The following is an 18,938-nucleotide window of genomic DNA, read 5'->3' as shown; positions in this document are numbered from 1 at the left end:
ATCTCGAGCACTGGCTGTGGAACCATACAGGCTAGGTTTTATGGTTGATTCCAGTCATCTACAACTACTACTTTGTAGTTAATTAAAAGGGATATGTGCTAGCCAGCAGGGCAGGGATCTGAACAGTTAATAAATGGTACGATTTGTCCCTTGACTGTTCCCTTCTGGGCTGAAGATGGAATTATTCGGCAAAGGTTCTGTTCCTGAATACAGGAGGGATCTAAACCCTCATTCTGAGCTTTCCTATTTCTTCTATAGAGGGGCCACAGGTATGGGGACAGTTCTGGGGGAAAAAAAAGAGAAAAAAAGTTGAGAGAAGCAAGAATAATCAAGAATGGCATGAAGATGGTGAGCCAGGAAGGGATGCTTTCTCTCACCTAGTGCAAGAACTAAAGCAATAGCAGACCAAGCTATTAGATTTTAAGTTAAATGGAAATAAACAAAAATTGCTGTGAGGAAAGGATATTGAATAGAGCATGTAGTTTAACGTGTGGGATCCATCAGGGTAGGCTGCTGTTGAGGCTAAAAGTTGACATGATCTCATCAGGCATTAAAGAAGTGTGGGCAGCAGCAGCCTGGGCAGAGCTGCCCCATCGGTGCGTGGGCACAGCAGTGCTGTTGTCTGCTTGTAACTAGCATAGAGCAAGCAACCGGTGCATCAATCTATGTAATTATCCCACTTGTACAGTCCTGCAAGATTTTTCTGTAGCATTTTTGTTAGTAAGCTTTATGGTTCTTTATTTCCCTCTCTCAGCCAGGCTTTTTTTTTTTTTTTTTCCCTTTCAGCTGTTAGCAATCATATTTTGAGAGACTCTCAAGCACTGAAATAGGCAGTGCTTAGAGCCGTAACTTGTTTCAGTATTGAATGGTATTCATACACCTTAATTTCCACTGTTAGAAAAACATTTATCTATTTCTTTTCTCTCTGCCTAACGTCCATCAGAGCTCCCAGGTGTCAGTTCACCATGCATGAGGTGGTGCAGTGTGCTCACTGGTAGTAGCTGTGTGTTCCCACCTGCTAGGCAGACCCATGCTGAGCCAGTGCTTGGCAGGTGGCTGTGAGTGATGTGTGGGTGCAGCTTCTTTCCTTGGCTCACTGCCTTTGAAGTGAGCCAAGGAAGTAATGAAGATGTGTGCCCAGACACCAAGAAGCATGGTGTAAAGTGAAATATCTCATACGTGAGTACAAAATCAGTGTTGTTTTGGTTACACTGAATGAAAGCTTGATTATATGTGACTGCGTCCACTGAGATCTACTGTTCAGCAGTAATTTGAAATTATTCTTTTGAAGATTAATGGTAATTAAATGGTTCTGAGATGTGTAGTTTGCTTCTCTTTCATTTTCTGCTCTGAAAATTGTACTTCCTGCTTTAAATCACTGAATTTTGCTGTTACCATCCTCTGTCCTTCGGCTAAACAAGTTTTTGGGCTTCAGCAGTGCTTAGAGAATATTGCAGTGTTAGGTGGCAGAGTTCCATTAATAGTATTCCAAATGAGGAGGTGATTGTAACAAAGGCCATTTATTATCAGTTGTTCCTTTAGTGAAGTGCATTTAGAAAAGTTTCTTAAGAAATTCCAAAAATTCTTAAGAGTTCTGAAAATGAACGTTGGTTGCCAGAGTTTACAAGTGTGAATCATTTTCTTGCCTTAGTTGGGAGGTGGTACGATAGACCAGGGTACCTCATGAGAGACGCTGTACCCCTCCTCAAAAACCAAGCAAAATGCACTGCCTCATACTTCTTAAAGGGATTAAATGTAGCATATGTCGCTATAGCTCCTAAAAGCCACTAAGTTCTTTGACTTTTTTTCTTGTTCATTTAATAGAAACAAGACTGCCAATGGAGATTATCGGAAGGAGCACAGAGAGAGAAGTCGCAGCCCGATAGAGAGGGCTGCTGCCCCAACCATGAGCCTTCATGCCAATCACATGTATGCCTCAATCCCAAGTCTGACGATGGATCAACCTCTCGCACTGACCAAAAACAGCATGGATGCAACCCGAACAGTTGGCATCACACCTACACTGACTTCTGTGGAACGGCAGCAGGTATTGGCTTCTGGGTTGAGAAGGAAGTGGGTGGCTGTAGAAATCCTTGCTGTAGACACAATGAGGACTTCCCAGACGTAAGCAGAACATATTGTGAGTTACAGTAGGTAGGTGATACCATTCTTCAGGCAAACTGTATTTTAAAAAACACAATCAATGTCAGTTCAGTGTGCATAATTAAATTCCTAGTGTTCAAGTGCATCTGTCAGAGATTTCTTAGCCATCCTGCTTCTTCTGTTGCTTTGCTCAGCTTGTGAACACATATGTTGAATTGGGAATGCTAAGTCAGTGTTGCTGTGGCTAAGTGAGGCTCTGGTACCTGTCAGGCAATAACTGATGCAATGCATGTATAGAGGGCATTTATATGTGCTCCCACTGGCAATCAGTGAGTGCTTCCCTGCCCTGTGCCAGCTTCATGCTGCTAGGACTGATGAACAGCTAGATGTAGGATAGAAAAGGTTTTTAATCAATTTATGCACTGAATTTTCCAAGTGAAAGAAACTCCAGTGATTTTAGTTGTCCTAGCTAGTCAGAAGCATCACTGTGTTCTCCAGATCAGAGTTGTATCCCTATTTGCAACAGTTTTACCTAAAGCAAAATAATGATTTCTGGTAATGCTATACCATTGTTCCATACGCTGGAGTGTTTGGGGTTTTTTTAATTTGTTCTCTTAGTTTTGGCCGTTGGCTGTTTTTTCTGCATTGTACTTATTTGTTTTCCTTGAGAACTGCTGGAGGTGAGCATCTTGATGCAAGTTATACAAAACCAGTTTCCATATGTGCCAGACTTTCTTTTCTCCTTGCTCGCTTTGGCGTAGTGGTGAAGCACAATAGTTGAGCTATGATGAACTGCAGTGCTGAGAACTTAGACTGGCCTGCGTACCCACTGCATACCTGTGCTCCCTTCCCTTCCCTTCCCTTCCCTTCCCTTCCCTTCCCTTCCCTTCCCTTCCCTTCCCTTCCCTTCCCTTCCCTTCCCTTCCCTTCCCTTCCCTTCCCTTCCCTTCCCTTCCCTTCCCTTCCCTTCCCTTCCCTTCCCTTCCCTTCCCTTCCCTTCCCTTCCCTTCCCTTCCCTTCCCTTCCCTTCCCTTCCCTTCCCTTCCCTTCCCTTCCCTTCCCTTCCCTTCCCTTCCCTTCCCTTCCCTTCCCTTCCCTTCCCTTCCCTTCCCTTCCCTTCCCTTCCCTTCCCTTCCCTTCCCTTCCCTTCCCTTCCCTTCCCTTCCCTTCCCTTCCCCCCCAGTGATGCACTGTAAAGGGTAAACACTTTGAGTAAATGATCTTTCCGAGGCTGGGATTTTTTTATATGCAGTTTGTTCAAAGCCTTTTCCCACTGGAGCGTGTACTTGATATCTACTGTGTGCATTTCTACCACGGTTGGCTGCATACACTGGTCCACATTTTGCCACGCCAGAATGCCTAGTTTTACACCAGTGTCACTGGCATCTTGCATCATTCGGCACACAGCTCACACAGTTATTGCTCTGTGCAGAACAGCTCTTCTTTGCTCTCAGCGTTCAGTGATGACAGAGGAGGAAGGGACAGGCTGCCAGTGACGCCACTGCTGCCCTTTGATAGCATGACTGCTGTTTCTCAGCTTGGCAGCTAACACCACTGACACTCTTCTGTTTTAGTGTTTGACTTGGGCTGATTCCTATTACCCAACAGCAGATTCACTTCTTTTTGTTATTTTTGATATCTTGAGCTAGATTGCAATCTTCTTTCTTGAGGAAATAGGATGTTGAGGTAAGAAATGGCTAAGATCACAGAGGTGATGGTACAAAGGAAAGAAAGTGCATTGAAAATACAATTTATTTTTCTTGTTGCATGTTGAATGGGATTTTATCTTACTGCATGTCTGTGACAGAGAGGAGGATAACATACCTTTTATTTTAGGTGGTGTACAGGTATTCAGTTGCAGCAGCTTTTACATTCTCAGCTTCTCATCCCAGTGTTTTTTATGTACATGGGCACAGTCTGCTCGGTGCACCTGCACATGCAGAATCATGCTGGGGGATCTGTGCAGCGCCTTATTCCACCGCTTCTCTCTGCTGCTCATATCTTGCATGTCTGAAGAAGCATGTATACATTTCTTAAACTGCTCCACAGATGCACATAATGTTTGCCCTTAAGTAAGTTAAAACAAAAAGTGCCATGTGTGAACTGCTTACAGAGAAATGCCAATAAATAACCTTTTTTCTTTATTTGCTTTTTGACTTTGCTGTCCATGCAGTAAGATGTGAATGGCATTTGTTCTGGTTGTGCCTATACAAATAGCACTAAACCTGCCCTTGAAAGCTCATCTGTTCTCCTTTCTTTTTTGCTCTTGAAGAACAGAAAAGTTTTTTTCATTATGTAGTGCTACACTGCTTTGTACGTGGTAGGTAAAATAGTGATTTTTGTGGATTTTGCTGCAGGGATTTATAAAGCGGATGAAAAATTAACACTGTGTTAATTACACTAATTCTCTTAATCTTTTGGACACTTGATTAACTTGCACTGAGTACAGCAGAATGCACTTCTTACACGGTAAAGCATACCCATGATCCAAAGCACGTGTAGTTCCAAACCTTTAGGTACCTCAGGGAAGAAGCCATTCCTTTTCCTAAGGCCTTGTTTCAGTGTAACACCGATATGGTAAACAACTATAATAAGAGCATTTTATATTTACACTTTGTATACATTGCGGAATTCAAATTTTATGAATATACATTTTGAGGCATTTGCATGGGTTGAGAATGAAAAAAGGTGATGTTTGCATCATCCAGCGATGACGCAAAGAACTGCTGTTAGATGATGTCCAGTACTAAGTGGAGGTTTCCTTTTCTCTCCCCCGTTAGAACCGTCCATCCGTCATCACGTGTGCTTCTGCCAACAACCGGAACTGCAATCTCTCTCACTGCCCCATTGCTCACAGTGGCTGCGGTTCAGCAGTGCCTGCCTACAGAAGACCCTCTAGCAGTAAGTTACGTCTCAGCACTCTAACTAACTGCCTGATAAGAACAGGGGAACGACGATTCCTCGCTAACTTTAGCTGTGTTGGCCTTTTTTTTTGTGTATTACTCAGAATAAAAGGAGGAGAAGCAACAGCCACCTCGTTCTGTATCCTTTCTACCCAGAACACTCACACAGCAGCACGTCTTCTCACTGTGAGTGCTGTGCCAGAATAAAAGATACCACTTCAAAACTAGGGAGAGGTGTTCTTTTCTCTTATTTTGAGAAGTATCGACAAGCAAGTCATTATATTTATTTTAGTCTAACAAACAGCAAGCAGACGTGACCAGCAAATCCAAGCATGCTCTTACTGTATGTGCCATACTTCCCAGCCTTTCAGCGGTAGCTGTTTATGATTCAGCCACAGCAACAAAATCTTTTCCTGTAGATACAAATCCTCTTCCAAAGACAAACCCTCCACCTTTCTCTGCAGGGATAGCACAAAAAAGCTTTGGAGGGCAGTTGCTATAGCAACCCAGGGAAGGCGCTTTCTACCCTCTGTGCAATTAGTACTTTTCATGAAATCTTTTCATACAGTAATTACTAAGAAACCTTGGGCTATTTCTCTTTGCTTTCTCTTACTGTGTAGCCAGGGGAGAGCACAGCTTTTTTTCCTATCTCATCATTTACCTGCTGATGCCTTGATTGAGCACACAGCATTTCAAAAAGTGAGTTTTGGTTCAAGTCCATGGCGGTTTCATCAGCCAAACAGCGTCAGTCCATGTAACAATGCCACTCTGATATACAAAGGGACCCAAAAGCCTCCAGAAGGGTTTATTTTATTTTTAACTGTATTGTTGAAAACTGGGATTAGAAGCTGAAGTGAAACCCTGGAGGATAAACTGTGATGTTCCTGAAGAAATCAGTAATTACGAGATCTCAGATGTTAGAGGTTTTCTAGAAAAGCTGCTTCAGTGAGAACCCAGCTGTATTCATACCAGATTTGGAATAGTTTAGGAATAATTATGTTGTTTTCAAACAGTTTCTCTCAATTGTCACTGAAGAGCATTTTGTGCACAGCCCTCACGTTTACTATAGGACCAGTAAAACCTGTTCTGCCGCGTGAAGAACTATGGCACAGATACCACACTTAAAAAAAATACTTTGGAAAGATAAATACTGATACAGTTTTTCTTTCTAAATTGTAAAATTGCAATTCTTTAAGAAATTATTATCAGATTTTTAAGGTCCTTTATTCCTTTTGTGATAGCTTTATGCTACTTTAATACCAGGAGTACCTAATTCACACATAATGATTTGTGCTCTTTTTGGACTAGCTTTTGTAACAAACATGTCAAGCAAGACGAAGCCCTGACACCAGTTCTTGGCATGCTGTAATTTAGAACAGGGTCCCCTACACAACTGGCTGATATCAGAGGGCTTGGGAGCTGATTGTAATGAACCGTTTTCATCTTTAATTGCATTTAAACCCATGTGGCATTGTGGAAGCTCTCTCCCAGAGCAGAATCAGAACTGTAGCTATATAAAAATTCGAACTGAAGGGGAACTGTAATTATATAGAAAATACGAGTGCAGGTCACAGGCAAAATAGTTCCACTTCTTTTCTATTTAAAATCCTTTCATCATCTTCCCCGCTCCATTCATTACCAGTTCCGTAATGATGTGAAGAGGGCTCGCTTTATGCTGAGATGATGGGAAAATGGGAAGAAAACAAGGATCCTGCATCCAGTAACTGGTGCCAGCATTCTGCACTGACACAATGCATTTTCTGCCTTCTTTCCCCGTCTAGCTACCACTGCCTGTGACCCAGTGGTGGAAGAGCACTTCCGCCGAAGCCTTGGCAAGAATTACAAGGAGCCTGAGCCAGTGGCAAACTCTGTGTCCATCACAGGATCAGTCGATGACCACTTTGCCAAAGCACTCGGGGATACATGGCTTCAGATTAAAGCCGCGAAGGACGGAGTGTCGAGCAGTCCTGAGTCTGCTTCACGGCGGGGCCAGTCTTCCCCATCCTCCCACATGGTCAATCATAATCACTCGCCCTCTGTTGTCTCATGAAGAGAGGACCGTTATGTTTGTGAATTTGCATGGTTTGACTGAGCTTTGAACAGTGCTTAAAATAGTGTTGGGGGAGGGGAGATTAGTTTTCAACATATGTGTTTTGCGTACTCACTTTTTATTTGTAAAAGGGTGCCCTTAAAGATGATAGCAGGAACTATTTCATAAAGATTCATATGATGTAGCATCCTTTTTCCTGCCTCAATTACCAAAGAAACCTCTGATGCAAATCTGCTGCCCCTTAAGAAAAAAAAAATGCACGCTAATCCACAAAAGCCATTACACGTAGTTGGTTGACCCAAATGCTTTTTGCTTTTACTAGCTTCTTGAGACTAGAATTTGTCTGGTTTGCTTACATTACCTTTTTTTTTTTTTTTTTTTTTCTTTTCTCCCTCTGTGAAGTAATTTTGTATGTATATACTTGAAAAGAACTGTCATGTATGATTTGCACTATTGGAGGAGGACTGAAGTTGCATAGCAACTTTCTGGAAAGATGCTAATATTTTGAGGGCAAACTGCTGAAAAAAAAAAAAAGGTTTAAGGATGACATTTCTATCAGTTTGATTTTTCTTAAAGCAAAACAGCTTTGGAAGGGGAAGTCTCATACAGGTTATAGGTCTTTCTCTCTTTAGATTTCAGGTGCTTAGTGCTTGCAACTGGACTGCATAATTTACAGAACACGGGCATTTTTTCCTAAACACTGCAGTTTGTTAGAATAGAGCTGAGGTTGGAGGGTTCAATAGTGCTTAACGATGCATGTTTTATGAAAAATAGCTGGTATCTATTAATGTATAGACAGTAAGAATCATAATACTTATTAGCTTTTCTTCAGAATTAGTTTATTTTTGTCAGTAACAATCCTAGATATACTTACTGCTGGTACAGTTGTACTCTATGATATTTGTATTTGATATTCACTTTAGTAGCAGCCAGCAAAAGAGGACAGCCTCAGGACAGGCCTCAAACGAAGCAGGTTAGAAGTAGATGATGCGTGGTACAGGATGCTATAGCTTTGCGCACGGCTGAGTCGTCGTTTCTGTCTGCAGCCCTGTCTGCTTAGCAGAACTTGCTTCCTACAACTAAGTCTGTGTAATCCACCTTTAAGTAGCTGCAGAAACTGCTACCGTTGCGTATCTTGGCTGGACAACAGATTGTTACAGTTTGTGAAATGCGATCTTTGATTTTTGTAAGCTTATTCATAAACCTATGCCAAGTTGCAGCATACATTCCTCCATTAGAGAACTTTATACAGGTATTACCGCATTTATTGTATTAATAGCTACTAACTAGAAATTAGGCAATAGAGGCAGGCATAAATCCCACCGCTGTGCTAGTACGAAGCGCTTCTCCTTGTTACGTATAACTTCTCTCCCCATACATTCCATCTTCCCAGTACAGTTGCAACTAGGCCTTCGTTTTTATACTGGGTTACCTGAAAGGATTGGTTCAGTGTAAAAAGTTAGAACTAGTTGGAAGATGAACTACACGTGATGTATTATGGACTTTGTTACAGTATTGGGTCCATTGTGGCTTTTATGTTTGGTGTTGTTTGGTTTTTTGGTTTTTTTTTTTGTTTTTTTTTTAAAGTTAAGCTATTTAATTTGGAAGAGGTGCAGGGTAGGAAGATCAGGAGATTGGCTCTGACTTGTTGAGAGGTGGCTGCTCAATTTTCTTTGAAAAATTTTTTTAAAAAAGGAAAAAAAAAACCAACAAAAAAAAAAAACAAAAAACCCCTAAGCCCCCAGTTTTACACATTTCACTTCCATCTTACTGGGTAGTCAACGCTTCCTTGCTTTGGCATTCAGTACCCTACTCTCTGTAGGAAGATTGTTAAAAAACACTTTTTTATATAGGTAACTTTAAGACCATCGTTACGCTGTGCGTAAAGAATGTACAGAGAAATTTGTAGGTATTTTTTGAGGAACAATTAATTTGTTAATGATATGTAGCTATTTAATTTTTCCCTTTCCTTTATTGTAATCATTCATTTTTTTTTTTGTTTGGAGAAAAAAGTTGATCTTTTTTTTTGTTGTAGATTTGTCTGTAATACAATAAAAGTGCAGGAACACAGTTATTCTATGAGAACACTGCATTAGCATTAATAGCCACTAGTTTGTTACTGCTACAGGCTACTGAGCATTATAACAGTAAAGTACTAATACTGTAGATGGACTCTGTGGAAAATGTGACTCCTATATTTCTTTGTAAACACAAATAATGTTTTTAAAGCTAATATTTTCAATAATAACTGTTTTACAAGGTTACATTTACTTATCTGAGATAGGTAAATGGATTTGAGGGCAATAAAGATTTAATGTGATATGTCCAGTAAAACATATATTAAAGACAGTAATGCCATGAAAGCCAAAGGGGTGGGGGGAGGTGGAAGGAAACTAAACTGAACTCACCATCGTGACGTGGTGAAGTTTCTTCACAGAGCCAGGTTAACTACAGTTCAGTTTGAAAGATTCTCTCTGTGTTTGTAAATCTGTAATATACCATTCTTTTGTGGCCTTGTTTCACCTGGAGAAAAAAAAGGGTTGGCAGGCCATCTTTTTTTTTTTTTTTTTTGTACTTAAAAGTAGCCTTAAAGAACAATAAAGTGCTCTTAAATCACAGGTGTGTACAAACTCTTCTGTATTGTTTGGTAAGAAAGGAAACTGATTTCTATACTTCATGAGCTGGAACCAGAAACAAACTACTGTTCCTGTCCTGTTTTTTTTCCTTCTGAGGAAACTCGTCTCATTTGGGATTCTTTTACCCTGTTGTTGAATGGACAGAGGGCTATTTCTTTATCCCTCCCCAGTTACGGAGTTTGTCAAGAAATACTCTATGCAATTACAAAGAGAACCTGGTGCTGCCTCTGCAGTGATGGGCACAAATACCAGCAGCTTTGGGAGCACATCTCGGGCACTGAATGCACTGCTGGCAGAATTCCCTCTGATCAGGTCCTTGACTGTTTGCCCAGTATTGCTTTCCCTGCAGGGCTGAGGCAGCTGCTCATGTTCCTAGTGTTGCTCACCAGCAGCAGATCCTGAAGAGTTTAGGGAACAGCAGCTAGTCAAACATTTCTGTACTGTTTGTGAAAAGACCAACATCTTCATTTCCCTTCATTTTGTTTTGTCTCAAATTTAGGTGTTATCTAGAGAGTGGAAATTAATTCCTAAAGCCAACAGCTGTATTGTAAATGCAGATAACAGCTATGATCTTGATTTGGATAAGCAACATTTCAATCAGCCATTTGACCACAGATTATTAAACTTTAAAGGCGAAAGTTGTAAGTACCTGATTTTGGGAAAGTTCAGCTGAATCAGGCAAGGGTCTCTCAACTCTGAATGTAGCAAAGGTATCACCAAATTTCCAAAAGGATCCCTTAAAAATAACAAGATAAAAAGTTACTGTTCTATTTGAAATGTCTAAGTGGCTTGAAAGACAAAGATTTGTGTTAAAGTAAATGACTATATTGGGGAGTGGGAGATGATTGCTTAGGAACACATGAAGTTTCGTTTAACACATCTGAAAAACCATCCCTCTCTAAATATCCATGGAAAGAAGCCTAAGTACACGCTTTAAGAGTTTTTGGGAGAGAGGCCAACCACAACAAGCCTCATACGCCTCTCAGTCTGCTTTCTGAAGGGAGCTGGTTTCCTTTTAGGAAAAAAGTTATCCCTACATCAACAATTTGGGGACTACATGAAACAGGACAAGCAGCATTGCTATCTTTCAGGTCAGTAGCTTGTGTTCTATTTTCTACACAGCAAAAGGAAAAACAGACTAATTTGTTTTCTTATCAGTTCTTTTTCTAATTAGCAGCATGTTGTAATTTGACACAAAGGCAAAGCTCCACGGCCCAGAAAACTGGTTTACATAAATGTTTTGTATGAAGCAAGTCCTATATGATTTGTAATGGGTTATCTTTCTCTGTGAGCAAAATGAAAAGCAGTATCCAGCTGTGCTGCTGCCTTGCCCTGAATTGAAACCAGAATTTTCATTTCACAAAACAGATACATGAGGGACTGAGTTCAGATCTTTCCATACAGTTCGGTCAGTGACCTTTCTGGAATACAATTTCTATGCATCTCAAGCTGCTTTAGCTGTGAAAATGAACTTTATATACAAATAAAATATAGAGGGTAAATTGATAATGATAGCTTGACACAACAATGGTAAAAGAGGCGTGTATAACTTACTTGCCAAACCTGTACTAACAGAGTCACTGGAAAATGACTGCTGAGCCTATCCAGCAGATTGTGCTTAGCCAGTAGGGCAGAAAGGACCTACCAAAACATGTATTATTTCTTTTAAAACTAAGAACAACTGAAGCAGCAAATGGAGCTTAAAAACAGTACCAAGCTCAAGTGTTGATACCTCCATGGCTTGTGCTGAATGCAGGCATATTGGAGTCAGATGGCTGAAGAGACTCCTGCCACTGCTGCAGGGAGCTCAGCAGGGATCTGCTGCAACTGCTCAGCTGCTCATAAAGCAGCTATGCTACTACACAGTGTAACTGAACTGCTAGACTTTAAAACTGGCACATGCACAAAACAAAAATTGTAACCAGTTCATCACTGTACTTGGAGCTGTAATCACCGGTTCAGAAGCTGCTTCACAAGCAGCAGCTGGACTGCCATTGCAGCTGGGCTGAATGCTCACAGAAGGGTGTGGGGGGACTGCTAAGAGTGGGAACAAATCCAATTGTTCCTAGGAAGCCAAATCAGTCAAAAGAGAAAAGATGCAAAATTGTTTTTCAGGCTTGCTCAGAAGCCTTTTGGCAACATCCAGATTCAAACCCACTGCACACATTGTAACAACTGCTTACATTATAAAACAGATGACCCACAATGGCCATGTGAATGAAGATGTCTCCAGTATCCAAACACCATACCAATATGCAGTGTTGCTTAATGTGATCCTGGCAAAAAGGATGAGGCTTATTTTAAATGCTGTGTAAGAGCTCTGATCACCAGAGCTGGCACACTGTTGCTTGGCTGAGAACATTCACCGCTATCTTTAGACCTTTCTTGAGGAACAGTGAAAAAGGAAACTTGTCTGCATCTTCCTGGTACGTGGAAGCTTCCATTTCATCTGGCAAGGATACAAGGATCCAAGTATGCATTACACATAGCATCTTAAGGATGTCCCCATCTCTTTCCATAGCAGACAAAGTTACTGCAAAGCTGGACTATGCAATGTGATGAAGCAGACTTTATCCCTTAAAGGCCCACATCAGAAAACAGACCAATTTAATAACAGTACTTTTTAACCTCTCCAGTAATGGGAACATTCTGCCCCTCTCTGATGCACAACTAGCTCAAGTGCTTTTTCTTGGAGATAAGACATTCAAGGTAGGTACTTTAATTGCTTATTTTTAAACTACAGTTACGTGTAGCTCCACAGCAGCTGCCTTGTTCTTCAGGCAAAGCTGTCCCAGTTTCACTTGGTGCTCTCCTGACACCACACAAGGCAACAACACCATCTGCACAGGTGCACAGGGGAGTGCTGCTGCAAACAAATGCTCAATGGAGTATGCTCTGCTCCTGTGGGAGAGGTGCTGGGAGGCTCATAGGGGTAGTGCTGCACACCAATAGTGATATTTAATACACATATTTTTCTGCAGGGCACAAGCCTTGAAAGAGACTCAATTATCTCAACTTTAATGATGGTGGAGGAGTAAGTTTCAGAGAGCCAGCAAAACTGGGTATGCACAACTTACCTCTCTCTGTGTGGCTACCAGGATTATAACCATAGTCTTCTGAGCACCAGTCCAGTTCTAGATTCACTTCAGTACATGGCATGCCCACTGGTGCTCATCCTTCAACCTCTTGGTTGCAGCAAATTTCCCGAGTGTATTCAAGCTTAATCTTGCCCAACAATTGTCTCAGGGAAACACTGTCATTTCTGTAGAAAGAAACAAAGAATAGCAGATCTTGTCATCCTGGATCTAAAGCCACAGACATCACTCCTTTCTCCACTTCTCTAATTTGAGGTTTCCTCCAAAACATTTAATAGTTTACAGCAAACTCAGGTCTCATAACACCCTCAGCACAGGCTGAAAGCAAGCTGCAGAATACTAAGCCCAGTATAGAACAGCCATTGCAAAAACAGAGGCTAAAATGTAATAAACTAAACTTTTTTTCTTTTAATTAAAAGAAGTCTGAGGAGAAATCTGGTCCTTTACATTTTATCTGACCTTCAAATGGTAGGACGAGCACCTTGTGCCAGCTGCAAATCTTCTGCAGAGCCCTCAAACTTTTAGTTCAGAAGTAGGCTTGAATTCCTTTGTCTGTGGGCTTCCACACAACAACTCCAATGAGGAAAGGCACTTAGTGTTTGTCCATGGATTAGCTTGATATCAGGTTTCATTTTTACTTGCAGAAATGTTTAATACTTGGCAAATGTGGTCACCACGTTTTCAAAAACCACCAGTATATGAAGGCACACTCTCGTGAGCAGAGCAGCACAATAACTCTTCTGCTGGTGCCAGGCTGGGACCCCTGCAGGCTGCTTCTGCATGCTCCCCTGGGCTGTGACAGGGAAGCACCATCATCTGGGGCAATGCTCTTGGTCTCTTTGCTGACACACTCCATGTTCCCGAATATCACTTAGCAGGATTTTCCTTCTCCTCAGGAGTTTCCACACCACTAAACTGACTGAAAAGAGACAGCTCTCCCCGGACCAGCGTGGTAGAATTCATGAAGGGAACCAGATGTTTCACCACAATTACTGCTGAAGTCTCTTTACATGCTTTGTGCTTAACGTGGACAACACCCATTCCAGATGAAAGAAGAGCAGCAGCTTTCCAGATACGCTGCTTCTGACTGAGACCAGGACACACACCCTGACCAGATGCCCAGGGCACCACGCCTGGGTGCCCAACTATTTGCAGCTCAAGCTCCTCCCATGTGCTGTGTGCTCCGCTGCCAGAAGTGGACAACACTGCAGTGCAGGCGGCCTCCATCCGTGTGCCAGCAGCATCTCTAAGAAACATTAAATATGGATTTCTCATATTTTCCTTTGTCACAAAGGAAATCACAAAGGAGACCAGTTCATCAGATGGCAGTACACTAACTTAGGAGTTTTTACGGCTGCAAACTGGGGTATCGCTTCAGCATTTATATCTGACTGACACGCCTCCCTGCTAAAAATGGTTGGCACAGAACTAGTCATACATGGGTATTCAGATTAGCATCCATTTATATTTTAATAGAGGCAGAAAAGGAGAATTTCTTTTTCCGTAGGCTATTTTTAAGTAATGATGAAGCAGTTACTGAGAACCAGTAAGAACACGCTTCGTTACACTGACATGAGACAGTCTTTTGCTGGGTAGGCTGACCGGTTACACTATTCACTGCTGCACTGTTCATTCTAATTTTACATTTTATTTTGCTAAGCAGCAGTTTTTTTTAAATGTCATAGAGAACATCTGTGTGCTCTCCATCACAAAGACAGACACAAAGGCATCTGTCAGCATGAAGCTGTGTCAGCCACACGCCTGCTACATTTAATAGCCAAAAGCTGCTTATCTTTAAACTGTTTACTCAGTTTGAGCAAATACTGTGCAAGCAGAGTCCTTCTGATAGTGTCCTGCTATTCAAGGTGGAATCAGTGATACTTTTTCTAAATCAGGAAAACACAAAGCTCAAATCTCTTGCTTCCTGAAATATTAAGATAAGGGGTTAACAACATATGGTTTGTGCATTACATTTAAAACATACTGATGAGAAACTATTTCAATTATATTCCTTCTCGTTAGTTAAAAGAAAGTATAAAAAACTGGTTTTTTTGCTTTCAGGAAAAAAAAAAAAAAGCTTTGAGTAGTTAAAAAGTTCTCAGCCTAAAGTCAAACCTTTGTTCTCCACTGATCCACTGTAGTATCCTCAACTTTTGGTTCTTTCCTGTGGGGGTGGGGTGGAGATGGTGGGCAGAGCACACAGCAAGGAGTGAGGATGGAAATAATGGAAAGAATTAACAATACTTGGAGATTAAAGCAAGGGCCTTTCCTTTTCCTTTTCCTTTCAAAAGGGCTCCTGCTAAGGGTACAGAAAACCTCACACTATTAGCTTCTTCAGAAGAAAACGTATGTATTCAAAATGCACCACGGGCATTGTTACAGAGTTTACAGCAGCAAAGTCCTTTCCTCTTGCTCTCATTGTTACACCTTAATTTACACTACTTTCATTTATCAAACATTTTCTCAGGTCATTAATGGCTCCTGACATTGTTCTCATTGCTGGGGCTTGTTATTCTGTTTATACACTGACATTAAAACATCAAATTTGAAAACCAAAGTAATAGAACTGCAGAGTTAAGAAAACGTAAACTAGGACTTATCTCCTGACACAGGAGCAGCCATCAGCATCTCTGATCAGCATCAGCTGGCTTCCTCCATTGAAGCCAACACATGCAGCAGCCTCTGGACTCCCACTGCTGGCAGGTGAGTCTCTAGCAGAGCCCTTCAGCACACTCACGTACATAATTTGTTCCCTTTTGCTTTGAGAAAACCTTCCTCATAAACCAAGAAAGCAGAATAGTCCAGGGGAAAATAACACAGGAGAGTATACAGTTTCCTTTATTGTAATACAGATGTGGCTGTCTGAATAGAGGCTATGAACAGGGCTCAGAATAATCAACCACATACATGTAAAAGGAACTTCCACTCTTAAAGACTGCGCTGTAGACATCTAAAACATGCTATTTCAGATGTCTTCATTCTCAACCACTCCTTAGTCATTTCAGAAATTTGCTAATTTACCCTTCAGCTTCCATTCAGCACTGCCCTGCACGATGCAGCGTGATGTAGTTAGGCAGACTTTGTGTTTTTGGAAAAAAGAAAGTAATAAAACAAAACCAGCCATGCAAAGCCATCACCACATGGAACATGGCGAGACTTCTCATTTTGAAAATTTCCATGAGTTCTTCTCACAACAAGAAGTACTGCTTTTGTTGTTTCCAGCCTCACAAACACACTCTGTGAGTCAGGCTGTGACCTTTCAGGATGATGCAAAATCAGCAGTAATAAATCAAGCGGTGACTTTGCTGATATGTCAGTAACTTCAGTGATTAATCCAACAAATAAACAATTTATGCCTGGAAATACAGGAAAGAGGAGTGGGATTCTCTCCCTGCTCTGCCCTGTTGTAGCTGAACTCTGGAGGCAGATTTGGTCCTACCAATTCTCACAGGAAATGCCTAGGCAAAGGCCAAGGATTAAAGTCAATAGCAGATCCACATATCATACATCACTAGAGAAAGAGAAGCTAATGAAGGGAAGAAAACATACTCTTTTTTCTATAAGAGTTTTTTCCTTTGAATGGTCATTTCATGACAGATCCCATCTTCTCAAAGTTGTGTCTTTCTGTGGTGAAGATGACCACAGTTCATGCAATTTTCCCCTAAGAAAGGAGATAATTCTACTAGCACAGGTAATTGCAGCTCACATTTCAATCCGCTGCTTTCCCCTCTTCGTATATTCTACTAGATCCTTCCCTTGATTCCACTAACAGTGAAAGCAAAGCTCCCAGGTGGGGGCCTAGACTCCTTTCTTCATACTACTGTTCTGGCTGGCATAGATAGGTATCTACAACAATAGTCAAATTAACTTGCCAATGTCCGTGAACGTAAAATCTGCCCAAGGCTTCAAAGTCAGCCATTGCAGACATTTCTTTGAACTGATTTTTAAACTGTAAAAGAAGAATTTCTTCCTGTGAGCTATTAATAGCACAGCAATCTATACTCAGAATGCTGATCTCCAGAGCTCCAGAAAGAAAATGAGTGCATCCAATTTGATTAGCTGGCAGAATTTAACATTTACTGCACGTATACAGAGTATAAAACATCACAGCAGCCAAATATATGATCTTGCCTATAGAGAATCATCAGGATTTGGACTTCAGGACTTCTTTACACTATTCCACAGCAGGTAAAAAATTGGCTTTCTCTTTTAACACATTAAGGAAAAGATATAGATAGTTGCTTTTGTATTACTTGTACAAATCTCAGTTGTTTCGTGAGGTGCTTGTCTGCACAGATACTAAGGCATAACAAACAGAGCAATATCCACGTGTTTCAGGGACTACAAAGCATTCTTGCCATACAGTTACTTTGGTTGTGACTTACCTGAACCACTGTAAGGTAGTAACACTGATATCTCACCACAACTGTGTTATTTATTCATAGAACTTATTGAAATCACACTGCATGAGAAGACATTTCACTTGAACTTTTTCAAAAGCAAAATTAAAGTCAGGTTATAAATTATAAGTAACTGCATTTGGAATTAACTCTGCTCTTGAGCCATTCAGTTTCACCTTTTGAAGCATTTCTGCACACTCATGAAACAGATGTGTTCATTTTTAAATTAAAGAGATTCCCGGAACTTGAAGGAATATAAAAAACACCCTTCTGCAATTTCCCCACCCCGCACCCAGGAAAAACAAAACAGAAACAAAAACAGTGCTGGGAGACCAGCAACAATGTTTTGAGAGCTGAGAAAACTCTGATCAACCCAACTAGTCAGACTGATGAAAAGTAGAGATTCTCTCCTTGGGAAAATTCCACTGCTTAGCTTTGCAAGCCTGATGTGTGAATGAGCCACACTACAACCTCAAACCAAAACACTCCAAAAATTTCCACACAGTATGGTGTTTAGAGAGCACATGGAACATTTATTAAGGTGTGGGATCATATAATGAAGCTTTTAGACATAAAGAACCGTTGTTTGTGGGTCTAAAAGCCTACTTTAGGAAGTGGACTTCTAGAGCACATGTTAAGGCACAGATTAAGAATGTTCTCTTCCCTGAGTTTTAGAAAAATTGGGAGACTTTTAAGTAGCACTTATTTTTGGAACTGAACTAAAGAGAAAAGACTGCCCAACCTGTACTCCTTGTAAATCTTTGAAACCTTGTAGTTAGTGCAACCCAAGAGGAAGCCCCAAAATAGAAGAAAATTGATGCTAAGTCTCTAGAGAATTTCCGATAGACAGACCCTGACCAGAAAATGAACCAAAACTCTTGGGAGGAATGTAAATTACTCAAAGCCAATGACAATACCTCTGATGAGAAAGCTCTTAAACTGGGTCATCCTTGATCCATTGCTCCTAAAGCCTCAAACAGAGAGCAAATCTCTTTATAGCTGTGTTTCCTGGCTCTCCTCCAGGTTCCTCTTCTGGCACTTGTGCTTTTCTTCTGCCCTTCCTATCTCCCAGCTACAATGGAAACAGGGAAGGAAAAGGAAATATTAACACAGTAGGACAAAAAGAATGCCTGGAGCTTCACTACAACAGAGATGTGGGGCAGTGGGGAACCATTTCAAAGGATTTCAGTTTGTTTGCTCTTCTTTAACAACTGAAGTTTCTTTACTCTTCTGTGAAGTAAGTGATTGTATATATAATGATAGATATATTTTGAACTTCATTTGTGAAAAGTTTAAATGGGGAAAAGAGTCAATGTCTACACTGTGAAAATTTAGCAAAATGCCAACATGTCATTAACATTATGAGATAGTCCAACAGTCTACAGTTGATGGTTACTTACTTACACCTTGTACTTGGTTCATGAACAGTTCTTTGTATTTCACCCAGGAAATGTATGAAAATGATTTTATCTCCTATGAAGTACCTTTACAATAAATTATCAAAACTCAACAAGAAATGTTTGTTAAAAAATAAAATAATAATAAAAAAGAACAGGTTTAATTCTTACCCCAGTCTTCCATTTTATGATCTATTCTTGCTCCTCAATTCTTCTGTTCCATTACCAAAGTCAATCTGCACCTTCCTTTTGCAAAAGAACCCAAACCTCTAATTCTAGGGCACAGAAACTTAAAATGGGAGTGCAGACCTTGGAAAACAGAACAGATGTTATTTCTAACCACTCTTAGTCTTA

General features: G+C 40.8%; 1 protein-coding gene across 2 annotated transcripts in view; it reads left to right on the top strand.

The window, feature by feature from the left end:
* Window positions 1-7,056, top strand: part of VGLL4 (vestigial like family member 4) — a gene marked incomplete at both ends in the record, with an annotated part of 70,795 nt that extends 63,739 nt beyond the window's left edge. For both annotated transcript variants that reach the window (XM_079540607.1, XM_079540606.1), the window contains 3 exons: window positions 1,825-2,047; window positions 4,884-5,004; window positions 6,788-7,056. In XM_079540607.1, coding sequence (XP_079396733.1) covers window positions 1,825-2,047; window positions 4,884-5,004; window positions 6,788-7,056 — 613 coding nt within the window. The remainder of the gene's footprint in view (window positions 1-1,824; window positions 2,048-4,883; window positions 5,005-6,787) is intronic.
* Between the last annotated feature and the right edge of the window lie 11,882 nt (window positions 7,057-18,938).

This window comes from Tetrao urogallus (assembly GCF_951394365.1).
Source record: "Tetrao urogallus genome assembly, chromosome: 10".
Lineage (NCBI taxonomy): Eukaryota > Metazoa > Chordata > Aves > Galliformes > Phasianidae > Tetrao > Tetrao urogallus.
The sequence above is the reverse complement of the archived record's forward strand: the minus strand, read 5'-3'. Positions and strand labels throughout refer to the sequence as shown.